General features: G+C 39.4%; 1 protein-coding gene across 2 annotated transcripts in view; it reads left to right on the forward strand.

Annotated features, from left to right (window-relative positions):
• Positions 1–14249, forward strand: part of PIK3C3 (phosphatidylinositol 3-kinase catalytic subunit type 3) — a 134079-nt gene that overhangs the window by 65351 nt on the left and 54479 nt on the right. For both annotated transcript variants that reach the window (XM_016193414.2, XM_060173799.1), the window contains 2 exons: positions 1805–1872; positions 13197–13302. In XM_016193414.2, coding sequence (XP_016048900.1) covers positions 1805–1872; positions 13197–13302 — 174 coding nt within the window. The remainder of the gene's footprint in view (positions 1–1804; positions 1873–13196; positions 13303–14249) is intronic.

Consider the following 14249-nt stretch of genomic DNA (forward strand, 5'->3'; position numbering starts at 1 on the left):
TTCTGACAATTGCTTACCATCATTATATTAGACCTAGCTGTACTACCTGGTAAATTACTTTAATGTCTGCGGCCCTATGTCCCTTTTCAGTTTCTTTCAACCAGTATTCAACAAGGTAAATGATGCCCATCTTAAAAGACTAACTTCCCGTGGACATTGATGATATCATACATTTCTCTTCTCCTTTTCATCTCTCTGCCTTTTCCTTTTCAGTTTCCTTTGTCAGCCTTTTCTCTGCTGTTTGACATCTTAATGTTCCTCAGGGTTCTCTTCTTAATTTGTGTTCTTGCCCTAGGCTGTACTGATAAACTGAAATTTATATTTCTAGTAGATATCTCTCTCATCTGAGCTTCAGATTCATATATCCAAATACTAACTTGATCTCCATTGTATATCTGACAGGCATTTCAAACTTAATATTTCAAAATTTGGCTTTCTCTCTCCATACTCTAGCCTGTTCCTTACTTGGAATTTCTCTGTGATGTAACAAATCAAAGTATCTGCAAATCCATAAACTTAGGAATTATTGTCAGTTCTTCTTGTCCTTCCTCCTTCCTCTCCATCCATGAGTCCTGTTAATTACACTTCCAAACAGTCTTTAAATCTGTCTGCTTTTCTCTGTCTGTCCTCACTGTTCACTTGAGTACTGTGTGGGGCTGGCTTCGCGAGCGGAGATAGACGACCCGGGACTCATGGTTAAGCTGTAGGCAGTATCTCTTTATTCATGCGGAACGCAGCACAATCTAAGCCAAGCTAAACTAAACTAACTAACTAAAACGAATAATGCTGTCCTTATATATACTTTCCAAGCAGGGTGTGAACAGGATGTGACGTAGAGAGGGTGGAGAGAAAAGTGACTGGTGAAAATCAGGGTGTGACAAGGAGAGGGGGTGGAGCAGGCGAGAATTCTACCACTGAACCACCAATGCCCTGGAGGGAGGGTGGTGCTTTATGTAAATGTAAAAGTGATTGATGTAAATAGACCGCAGCTTTGAGTGGGATCAAACCAATCCCATACAGGCAGGATTAGAGACAGAAGGGGGGGGAGCTGGCATACTACCCAACAGTACTGGAGCAGCAAACTAGCTGATCTCGGGCCTCTACTTTTCAGAGCAACAGGAGTCATTTTCATAGAATGAAAATATGCTCATCTTCCTGCTTTAAGTTCTTGTGTTGAGTGTCACCCACTGCTTTAACGTTCACATGCATACACAGTCATGTGAACTGAAAATTCTGATGTAACTTGGCCTTTACCTACTTTCCCAGCCTCTTTTACTATAGTCCTCACAATGTATTTTCTCTTGAACATTCATGCCCAGGACCTTTTGTGCATGTAGTGTCATTTGGGGCTGTCTAAATCCCATGTCTTATGCTGCTTTTTCTCACCTACCAAAATGAACTATCTCCCACCCCCAAACTTCTCCACCACTTTATTTATTAAAGGAATGTTGATTTTTCAGGATTGTTTCTGTCATGAGGATACATTTCCACATTTTTCCAAATTAGGTGTCAATTTGAAATGATTTTTATGACTGTTTCTTTAGTATCTTTCTCTTTTACTATGTTTTTTTTTTTCCACTATGTTAAGTTTCAAAGAGCACAAGGAACTTTGTGAATCATGGCATCTGTAGCCTCTCACATAATTCAGAATAAATATCGAATGGATGGGGCAATAATACATGACTGAAAATCTGATCTGTGACATTTGGTGTATGAATGAAAACAAATGAGCAATGGTACACTATTACTTCTGTTAATAGCATATGACAATAATATAACAACACGGCTATTTTCATTTTTTCAGCACGATCTCTGTACCTTCTTGATATCAAGAGCCTGCAAAAATTCAACACTGGCTAATTATTTATACTGGTATGTAAAATAATTTTCCATTTTAAAAATAACTTCTTAGACTATGTTTCTCATCCTATAAATGCACAGGCAGCTTAAAATAAGGTCACAGGCCTAAAGCTGTATTCTTTTATCAGCTGAGCTCATGGAGAGATTCTTAGCACCATTGTTTCTCTCCCTTTCAGTAACATTCCAAAATCTAAAGTAAAAGTAATGGGTATTTTCAGTTGGATATTGTTTTACCCTTTATTCTATTTCAGTTGTGTAAGTATGTCAACATCACAGTCCTTCTGGTGTGCATATTAGCAAACTATCAAAACAATAGACTCATGTGAAAATAGAAAGTTGGGGTTTGATACCATTAGATGAAATATCCACAGTGCAGAAGCCTGATCCTAGTGAGCCTGGTAGAATCGCCTCTGGATTAGATCCTTTTTCTAGCACCTTGCCACTCACACAGTACTTTCAGGGACCTGTTTTCATTGGTCTCTATAAAGTTAGATGTAGGGTAATCATAAATATTCTGTTTTTCCATCAGAATGCTTTCCTGAGCGCATTGAAGACAGATAAAAACTATATTAAAAAAAAATAAAACTCTGTGGGAGCTGGGCGGCTGGTTGAGTGAACGTGTTAAAAATAAAAACTGAAGGACTTTTACTTGGGGTTTAACAAATGCAGGTTTATTAGGTACATAAAAATCACGGTGGGAGGATAATCAGGAGAAAATGGCTAGCAGGAGCCATGAATCTTTAGACTTAGTTTACCAGTGTTCAGCTACAAATATGTGGGTCCTGGGGAAACAGCATCGTGGGTCCCAGGTAAAGGGCAAGCAGAAGAGAGCCGCTTCTGCCAGATACTCTAAAAAAAAAATAAAAGATATATATGTATTTATATTAGTGATTTACAAAATAACAAGGGTACAATTCCACATCGTTCCTACCATAAGAGTTCTTTGTCCCCACTCTCTCCATTGGAAACTGAAGTGATTCTCCCAAGGTTACAGATCTGGGTTGACTATTATTTTTATAACTGTCTCTTTCTCTCTCTCTCTCTTTTTTTTTTTTGCCATTTTTTTTCTATGGTCCTGCCTTCTCTTCTGTTTTAAGTCACAGCTACACCTGTTACTACTTCTGAATATCTTTCCTCTTCTCTCTCTGGTTCCTGATGGAATTGGGTTTCAGAGTCCTCTAGTCATCTTTCCCTAACAATTATCTCCCTTTGGGAGAATGGACTGAAGTTCTTCATGGGGTGTAGATGGTGTCTTCTGTAATTGCTTCTCTGCTGAGCATGAGTGCTGGCAGGTCAATCCATACCCCCAGCCTGTTTCTGTATTTCCTTAGTGTGGTAAGGCTCTGGAGAAGTGAGAATCTAGGACATACTGGTGAGGTGATACACTCATGGAGTTCAGGATGGAATCACAGTAGCATCTGCAACGTGGTGTCTGAAAGGTAGTAAGTTATGAGACAGGAAAAAATGTTGAATAAATAGGAACCAGAAAGTATAGAGAAGGTGAAAATAGGAATTTTCAGGGTGATAAGGAGCTAGGAAGACTATTTTAGGTATGTTCCTTGGGGTCTGTGATTTTAGTGATTTTTGCTTGAGCTTGATAATTGACATAGAGTTGGGCTAAAAAATATTGTCTGGGAAGATGTAGTCAGAGTTAAGAATAGGGCTAGAGAGCTGGACTTGAGTAGCTCCCAAATTGTCAAGATAAGTTTTTTTTTTTTTTACAATACCTTTTAATTAATCTGTATTTGTTAGCAGCTTTTTAAAGTATAATATCACATTGAGCCAGACACTCTTTTAAATAGTCTCCCATACCCACAATCTCTTGTGAGTTTACATATGTGTGTCACATGCTGTAATGTCAAGCTGACATCAGCTGTATTCTAATTATGTTCTTGTCCCATAACTCCCATAATTCCTTTTGCTCACCGTAGGTAAGATTATTGTCAATGAAAAACTAAGGTACAGAGAGGCAAACTGAATTTCTAAGACATGGATATTATGAAACATAGCTCCTTTTTATCTGTCACAGAATTTTAAAGTTTGAAGGTAGTTATTGATCACCATTTTTTACTTCAAAAAGTTTACTTAATAGTCTCATATTACCAAATAGCTACTATTAACTTTTGATGTAATCCCTTGCTTACTTCTTTTAATGGTATCCACATCCTGCCCTAAATTCTTAAGTGTACTGGCCTTATGGAAAAATAGTTCCTCATGAAAGTCTAAGTAAATATTTAAAAGGAAATAAAAAAATTGTGGGACAAGTTGTTTGACTTAGTACTTACAAGCTTCCAATAGATCTTGAAATTAGGTTTTAATATATCTGTAAATCAGTTGCTCAGAATTCTGTTATATTCAGTTTTATTTTCTTTCAGTACTCATGGGAAGTTTTTTCTAGTTCAGAATTTATGGTCTAGAGTAGTGTCTATTATTGAAGTGATGTGTGCATATGTTGATTATGTGTTTTAAAATTACATACTCTGTGGATTTTACTATAGAACAGATTTCATTGTAAAACCTGAAATTAGTTATGATAGAATCCCTTATCCCTTATTTCAAATAAGAGGCATTACATTCTGAAAGTAACTAAACTATAAAAACCCTGTTAGATGAGCACTTTCCAACAAGGCAGCTGTTTCGGGAAAAAGCACATTGTTTACTCCGTAGATAATAAACCAAGTTCAGCTCCCAACTCCCAGTCTTATAAACATTCTATCAAACTGATATTTGATTTGTGTTTTCCCACTGTATCTCTGATTCATGGAAGCAATCACATTTGCTGTGTCTGTCCATTCTCTGAGGAGTAATTGTTTTTCCACATTTATAGTCTGCATATTACATATTCAGAAATACTCAGGGAAAAAGCTATTGATGTGGGCTTTGGGCCTTGGCGGACACTTTTTTTGACTGTAGGATAAAACTGTAGGAAATAATTAGTTGCATATAGTTGTTTTAAAATGAGCTTTTCCTTTCTTTCAATATGAACTAAACATTATGATATAAAGTATTAATCAGATACAATAGCTTAAATGTCTTTCAACAAACTTATTAAAATACTGATTTTTAATTGTTCTGTTTTCTTGTGAACATTTTAAAGTTTCTTCTTTAGTAGTACCTTTTACTGTGGTTTAAACAGAATTTCTGCCACAGAAGAATCCTTGAGGGCCGATAGTTGTGCTGACAGTCCTTTTAGAGTGAATAGTGTCAACCTTCTAAGCCACAGAGGTGAGTTATAGTCTCTGTAATGTTAGACATCACAGTCTATAACTTTCCGTTTTTTTTTTTGTTTTTTTTTTTACTGCAAACCCACTGCTCCTGTGGCCATCTTTTTTCCATAGTTGTATTTGTTGCTGTTTCTGGAAAGGACAGAGAGAAATAGAAATTGAGAGAAGAGGGGAAGATAGAGAGGGGGAGAGAAAGATAAACACCTACAGACCTACTTTACCACTTGTGAAGCCACCCCCTTGCAGCTGGGGTGCTGGGGGCTGGAACCTGGATCCCTGTGTGGGTCCTTGCACTTCACACTATGTGCTCTTAAGCTGGTGCGCTACTGCCTGACCCCCTGGAATTTTTTTGTTTTTGTTTTGTTTTGTTTGCCTCCAGGGTTATTGCTGGGGTTCAGTGCCTGCACCATGAATCCACTGCTCCTGGGGGCCATTTCCCGCCCCCTTTTGTTGCACTTGTTGTAGCCTTGCTGTGGTCATTATTGTTGTTGTTGATGCCGTTCGTTGTTTGATAGGACAGAGAGAAATCCAGAGAGGGGGAGAGAAAGATAAGACATCTGCAGACCTGCTTCACCGCCTGTGAAGCGACTCCTCTGCAGGTGAGGAGCCAGGGGCTGGAACCGGGATCCTTCCGGAGGACCTTGAGCTTTGCACCACGTGCGCTTAACCTGCTGCTGCCACCCGACCCCGTTTATTTGTTTTTTAATAGACATTCCAGTATATTGAAATTAAAGCTTTGCATGCTTTTCTATAATTTTTTAGGACCTTTCTAGGTAATAAAGGCCATTTATTCCACCACACAAAAATTTTGCCAAGAATAGGTAACCCACTAATGGCACCCAGGGCACCTGGGTAGTTCTGTCTGTATTTCTACTTAAAGAAGACAGGTTTCAAAGAGATTTTGTAGAACTTCTCATAGTATTATGAGCACATAATTCAGAATTGATTCAAATCTCAGTCTCTTCTCTTTATCCAAATTTTTACCTCACATTTGAAAATGCATTTTTTTTCTTTATTACTGGATAGAGACCAAGAGAAATTGAGTGAGAGGGAGAGAGACAGACACCTGCAGTCCTGCTTCACCACTTGTGAAGCTTTCCCCCTGCCTGTATGCTGGGTTCATCTTCATTACTCATTTGTAGATCATTTTGCTGATGATTGTGATTATATAAAGGTGATGGAAATAGTCAAAGGACATATGCAACTATTTTAACTTAGTTAAATGACACTAATTAAACCAAAAGGTAGACAGCTTGAATTAGATTTCAATATAAGTGTATAATTAGTTTCCTAGCTTAGAACTATTATGTGTGGAGAGAAGGGAAGATGCCTATTGACCTGCTTCACTGCCCACAAAGCTTCCCTACTGCAGGTGGGGAGCAGGGCCTCCAACCTGGGACCTTGCACATAATACTACATGTGTTTAACTGGATGCACCACTGCCCAGCCCCTGGACATTCTTAACTGGTGTCCTATAGTGACCAAACATCCTAAATAAACAACACAAATAGGAGATAGTCTTATCTGAACTTTTTTTTTCCCCTTGGCTTGTTCATCAGAAAATAGTCCTATACAATAGTCCTGTACAATTTTCGGAAGTAAGGAATGGTCTACAGTGTTGTTCATTACTAATGAGCCCTTGGGCAGTGTGAGTAAACAACTGCATTTTTAAATGATTTTTAAAAATATACCTTTTATTTTATATGAGATATAGATTTAGAGAGAAAGAGCAAAGCAGCATTGTAGTACATACAGTGTTGAGGATCAAACCAGGGGACCTTGTGCATGAAATCTGAAATTCTGCCAGCTCTGCTGTGTATCCAATCATGGTGGGGGGGGGGGGCTTTTAGAATTTATTTACATAAAATTAAGTCTTAAATTATTTACATAATTTTAATTATCTTCAATTTGGTCATGTGAATTCTGTGATATTAGAAGCCTTTCTTTATTTATGATTCAAGAATATTTCCTTATATTCTTAGTTTAGAATTCTCATTGGGAACAGGATATGCAGAGTCTCGTGGCTCATTTTTCTCATGCAACTACTGTCACGGTTATAAACCGACTCTGGGGCTTTCTAAAACACCTTTTTTTTTTCTTTTCTTTTTTATTTAAGAAAGGATTAATTAACAAAACCATAGGGTAGGAGGGGTACAATTCCATACAATTCCCACCACCCAATCTCCATTTCCCACCTCCTCCCCTGATAGCTTTCCCATTCTCTATCCCTCTGGGAGCATGGACCCAGGGTCATTGAGGGTTGTAGAGGGTGGAAGGTCTGGCTTCTGTAATTGCTTCCCCGCTGAACATGGGCGTTGACTGGTTGGTCCATACTCCCAGTCTGCCTCTCTCTTTCCCTAGTATGGTGTGTCGCTGGGGAAGTGGAGCTCCAGGACAAATTGGTGGGGTCTTCAGTCTAGGGAAGCCTGGCCGGCATCCTGATGACATCTGGAACCTGGTAAAACACCTTTCATTATGGTAAAACAGTCCAGTGGAATCCAGGATGGAGGGGGGGCTCTTAACTTTGTCAACATTTACAATGCTCTGCATCTGTAGTGGGTATGTCAGAACAGTTTTATGATATTATGTCTGGCATCAGCCTCTTTATGACCTAGGAAGGGAACTAGAAGTTACAGATAGGAAACACTAATAACAAGTAAAGTAACATCAACATTTTGTGGATAAAACTGACTTATTCTAATGAAGGAAAAAGTTGTTGGGACCTGCAAAGACTTCCTGGAAAGGATAAGGTCATCTATACTAAACAGATGGGTTGAGTTTGAAGAGGGCGAGCCAGGAAGGTATTTCTAGACAGGAGTGCAACATGAATGAAAACAGATGGATGCATACTGGAGGTGGCTGTGGCTTTGGCCTCAATATGCAGGGAGAGTGGGAGTTTAAACCAGCAAGCAGCTTGGGTTCGCAGACATTTTAAAATACTAGGAAAGAGGAAACCTGATTGATATTCTTATTAATACGTGATCATTAGGAAGTGATGAAGGTAGGTTAAAGGAGACTCTAAGGTGATTTTTTGAATAATAAAAGAGGTTTATTATTTAGAGTTGAAGACATCAAGTAAGAGATAGCCACTCCTTGACTCTTGATAGTTCCGGCGGAATCATACAGAGGACATTTATAGTTAAAAAACAAACAGGTGTATGAGATAGGAATGTGAAGTAGGTTGGGTTCCAGACCACAGTGACCACAAATTAAACACTGAGTACCCATGTGCTTTTTTTTTTTTATTTAAGAAAGGATTAATTAACAAAACCGTAGGGTAGGAGGGGTACAATTCCACACAATTCCCGCCACCCAATCTCCATTTCCCACCCCCTCCCCTGATAGCTTTCCCATTCTCTATCCCTCTGGGAGCATGGACCCAGGGTCATTGTGGGTTGCAGAAGGTAGAAGGTCTGGCTTCTGTAATTGCTTCCCCGCTGAACATGGGCGTTGACTGGTCGGTCCAAACTCCCAGTCTGCCTCTCTCTTTCCCTAGTAGGGTGTGTCTCTGGGGAAGCAGAGCTCCAGGACACATTGGTGGGGTCTTCAGTCTAGGGAAGCCTGGCTGGCATCCTGATGACATCTGGAACCTGGTGACTGAAAAGAGAGTTAACATACGAAGCCAGACAAATTGTTGAGCAATCATGGACCCATAGCTTGGAATAGTGGAGAGGAAATGCTAGGGGGGTACTCACTGCAAACTCTAGTGCACTTTCTGCTTTGCAGTAGTTTACAGATACGTGTGAACATATGCTCTGTCTCACAGAAACTGGTGTATATCTAGGTTTTGGGACTTTGTTAGAAAGTGAACCACCTGAGATGAAATTAGAGTATACTATGAAAGGAAAGGTCTCACCCGAGTAATGAAGCTGAAGGGTTGTCATTCCACACGTGAAGTCTCTGGACACAGTCTGAAGTGAAGCATGTTGAGGTGGCAATCGTTGTGTTGGTTAGGTTGTGATCGGCAGATGCAATATTATTTGATATGGATTGGGAGAGGCATACGGGAAAGTGGGCCCTATCCAAGGGTTCCAGGACTGGGGGAAGTAGAGGCTCTATAGTGGAGATGTGAGGTTCCTGCTGTCTTAGGGTTCCAAAAGACAATCGATAGTTAATGTTATCATCACATTATTTGGTAATTGGGTTAACTTTGAAAAGTCCTTTTGTTAGGGTTTGCTGTACAGTACCCAGTATCTTGAATATAGCTGTGCTATTGGTTGCTTCTGATCTACTTGGTCTAGACTTTTGAGAGAGTCTGCATATCAATTACACAGCCTATATATTGAAAAGATTCAGTTTGTGTTTTGAAAAACTTCAAGACATACAATTAATTTTCCCCCTCTCATATTAATTAACTAGTGATTTATATGTCTACATTTTACTAGGAGTGTACATAAACACCATTCCCACCACCAAAAGACTGTGACCCATCCTTCCCACCCACTCTCACTCCCCACTGGCCCAGGAAGCTGCATGTCTACCCCTCACCACAGGGTTTTTACTTTGGTGCCCTACTGACAATTTGGTCAGGTCCTGCTTTTAGTTTCCCTTTCAGATCTTCTTACTCAACTTCTGTTGATGAGTGGGATCATCCCATACTCATCTTTATCTTTCTGACCTAGCTCACTTAACATAATTCCTACTAGCTCTGTCCAAGATGGGTCAGAGAAGGTGGGTTCATTGTTCTTGATAGCTGCATAGTATTCCATTGTGTATCTATACCACAGCTTTCTCAGCCACTCATCTGTTGTTGGGCACCTGGGTTGCTTCCAGGTTTTAGCTATTATGAATTGTGCTGCTATGAATATAGGAGTATACACCTCTTTTTGGTTGGGTGTTATGGAGTCCTTGGGGTATAACCCAGGAGAAGAATTACTGGGTCATATGGAAGGTCCGTGTCTAGCCTTGTGAGAGTTTTCCAGACTGCTCTCCACAGAGGCTAGACCAATTTACATTCCCACCAGCAATGTGAAAGGGTTCCTCTGTCCGTCCCCACAGCCTCTCCAGCATTTGTTGCTGCTGTCCTTTTTGATGTATGCCATTCTTACAGGAGTGAGGTGATATCTTAGTGTTGTCTTAATTTTCATTTCTCTAACAATCAGTGACCTAGAGCAGTTTTTCATATGTTTGTTAGCCTTTTGAATCTCCTCTGTAGTGAATGTTTTGTTCATATCCTCTGCCCATTTTTGGAAGGGGTCATTTGCTTTTTTGGTGCTAAGTTTGCTGAGCTCTTTATCTATTTTGGTGATTAGTTTCTTGTCTGATATATGGCATGTGAAGATCTTCTCCCATTCTGTGAGGGGTCTCTTTGTTTGTTTAATAGTTTCTTTGGCTGTGCAGAAGCTTTTCAATTTGATGTAGTCCCATTGGTTTGTTTCTGCTTTAGTCTTCCTTGCAATTGGGTTTGATTCATCAAAGATGTCCTTGAGGTATAGGTGGGAAAGTGTTTTACCAATGGTTTCTCTAAGTATTTGATTGTTTCTGGTCTGACATCTAGGTCTTTGATCAATTTGGAGTTGATTTTTGTTTCTGGTGAGATAAAGTGGTTCAATTTCATTCTTCTGCATGTTACAACCCAGTTTTCCCAGCACCATTTATTTAAGAGAGCCTCCTTCTTCCATTTAATGCTTTGGGCCCCCTTATCAAAGATTAGATGTCCATAGGTGTGGGGCCATGTGCTTTGTTTTAAATAGAACTTGCTCTCTCTGGTTTGCTTGCCCATCCCCTTTTTCCCTCTTCCTCCCTTACCTTCCTCTCCTTGCTTCTTTCTTTTGATTTATTTACATGGCTTTTACTTCAGAGATACAGTTTCACATCTTCCCCAAATATGTACCAACACACTGCACCTGCAGCAAATATGGCCGTCTGCTTTAGGACTCTGAACCCCATCCTCTTTTTATATTTAAGTGATTGAGACTTTTTCTATTTCTTGCTGAGCTTTTGAGAAATTTATATTTCCAAACAGCTCCATGAATATTTAAAACCCAGATACCTGAAACACTGATAGTAGACTTCTTTAGAAATAAAAAAAAATAGTAACTCATTTAATATGAACGTTTTGTGTATAGCTAGAAATGGGTGTGTTAAAAGTGACGTGGTGGGCTGAGGTTTGAAGATTAGGGTAAATCGATATAAAAAAACAGGCAGTGTGGCAAAATGCAAAATAAGACCATAATCTGATAAAAAGATATACATTTCTATTTGTTAATAATCAGCATTGAGATTATCTTCCTATCTGTAATACTGGAACCACTGTACAGTTACATATTCAGAGTCATGAGCCACACATGGAAGCCACACATGCTGAGGATTTATTATGAACAGGAAAATTATGTTCTCTGCTCTCAGAAGATGTACCTGCTACATGTGCTCAATCCCAGAAATGATATGAAGGACATTAATTTGTGACCTAAGATTTGTGAGACACTCAGTAAAACCTTTTGTGTTACTGATTTTTATTATTATTTTTTAATCACTGAATTCAGATAGAAAGGCAGAGACAGAGAGACACAGAGAGAGGAAAAAATCATCCCCGTCCTTCCCTCAGTGCAGTGGGACCCAGGGCTAAGCCTGGATCACACACAACAAGCACGTGTATGCCCAGGTGAACTGCCTCACATCCTAGCTTTGTGTGGGTTTTAAAAGATAAAACAGTGTGAGTAGGTTTAGAGAAGTAGAAAGAATTCTGGCATAGAAGTACAGAGTCTTCAGTTCTGATTCCAGGTCTCCAGCCGTCTAAACTGTCCTGTCATGTGCAAGACAAACTCCCTGTAAGTATCCAGTCTAATGAAAAAGGAAGTTGATCTAGATGTTTATTACCAGGTATAAGGATGCTGATTCAAGGCCCTGGTCCCCACAAGCAAGGGGAAGCTTCATAAGCGGTAGAGCAGTGCTGTAGGTGTCTGTCTTCTCCTTTACCTCTCTGTGTCACCCTCTATCAAAAGGGGAAAAAAATGCATATGTGGCCCCCATGAGCTGTGGATTTGTGCAGACACCAGGTCTCCGTGATAACCCTGGTGGCAAAAGAACAGTTTTAGAATCTACCATTGTTATTTAAAAAACCACCCCACCACCACCATCAGAGTCCTGTACTTTGGTGTAACACACTAAAACCCAGTCCATGTTCTGCTTTGTGTTTCCCCTTCTGAATTCTCAACTTGTAGTTTTATTGCATCTGTGTGCACACCAGTAACTGTATGCACCGATTTGTAAAATAAAGTCTAGCTGTTTGTATTTGTTTTTTGCACATTATTTATCATGTGGCATCGAGTGTGTTCAGAGTGGAATAGCCTTAGACATACTGTTTTACTTATTATTGTTAAAAACCATCAGAACAGTTAGAAACATTGATGAGATTGTGTGGTTTCTAAGGTCTAATCCAGATCATTGCTTAGATGATTTTATCATAGTGTAGATAGTTTAAGAAAATGTTTAAAATTGATCTCTCTTAAGTTTTTTGTGTTTTTTTTTTTTTTTTTGCTAGAATAATTGAAATCTATTGCTTTTTAAGAAGTGGAGAAATTGAATGGGAAAGGAGTAAAACTGTTTAAGATTATATTTATCATTTGAAGCATGTTAATAATAAAAGTTACTTCAGATAATGCCTGAGGCTCTGAGGTCCCAGATCCAATCCCCCAGACCACCATAAGCCAGAGCTGAGCAGTGCTCTGATGGGTAAAATAAGGTTGGGGAAACATGGTGTTTCAGAGTGGATTTTAGAGTAACTGTCTTAGGTAATACTATAGGTATTAGACAGTTCATATCCCTATTCTTGGGTTACTCAGTAGATATATGGAAGCTTTTATGGATTCTGAGGATGTTAGTGCACAACCAACCTTCCTAACATTTTTGATAGTTGGTTCAATATTGGTGTTTTTAGAAAGTCTAGACTATTATACTAATCAATGCATACCTGTTAATTTTCTGTTTTGAGTTGGTGGTATGTATTTTTTTAATTTCCTATTTTAAAGGAGTGCGGATTAAAATATGCCATAACTCTATTGTATCATTTTCATACATGTAGTCTATTGTAATTTCCATTAAGTATAAATAGTTGCAAAACAAATCCGAGCTCTATTTCACACTGTATGCATGACTCACCATATTTTTAAGGTATGTAATTGTGGAATGCGAAGATCAAGATACTCAGCAGAGAGACCCAAAGACGCACGAAATGTATTTGAATGTAATGAGAAGGTTCAGCCAAGCACTGCTGAAGGTAACTGTTGGCTGTGGGGATTGCTGATGGAGTGCACCAGCCAAGCCTGGCCTCTCACCTATTCTCATATGTCTCTTGAGAGAAGGATGGTTTTTATGTTCAAAATCTTCATTTTTTAAGATTTTATTTATTAATTCATGAGAAATGATAGGAGAGAGAGAAAGAACCAGACATCACTCTGGTACATGTGCTACCGGGGATTAAAACTCAGGACCTCATGCTCGAGAGTCCAATGCTGTATCCACTGTGCCATCTTCTGGAACAGTGAAACATATTTGAAATTTTTTAAAAATATTTTATTTATTTTCCTTTTTGTTGCCCTTGTTGTTTTTTTATTGTTTTAGTTATTGTTGTTATTGATGTTGTCGTTGTTAGATTGGACAGAGAGATGGACAGAGGAGAGGAAGACAGGGGAAGAGAAAGATAGACACCTGAAGACCTGCTTCACCACCTGTGAAGAGACTCCCCTGCAGGTGGGGAGCTGGGGGCTCGAACCAGGATCCTTGAGTTAGTCCTTGCGCTTGGCGCCATACACGTTCGCTTAACTCACTGCGCTACTGCTCGACTCCTGATATATAAAAAATCTTTAATTTTTTTTTTTTTTAAATGAGACAGCTACACAGACCAAAGCCCTTCTCATCTGTGGCTTATGATGGCTCTGGGGATGGTTCTTTAGACCTCAGAGTATCAAGCAGGAACTTTGCCTGCATAACCATTACGTCTGTCTCCCCAACCTCCCCCCTTTTTTTCCTCCTGATCCAGGACCTTCTACATGTAGTTCCTCCACTTAGCCCACTTTTCATCCTGATATAGAGAAAAGAGGAGAGATCCCATAGCATCAAAGCTTCCCCCAGTACCGCAGCACCTCCCTGCAGTGTCAGGGGCTGAACCTAGGCACACATGTGGCCAGGAGCATGTCCTGCCTGGAGTACTGCCTTGCCACCCTA

This window comes from Erinaceus europaeus, chromosome 15 (genome assembly GCF_950295315.1).
Source record: "Erinaceus europaeus chromosome 15, mEriEur2.1, whole genome shotgun sequence".
Classification (NCBI taxonomy): Eukaryota; Metazoa; Chordata; class Mammalia; order Eulipotyphla; family Erinaceidae; genus Erinaceus; species Erinaceus europaeus.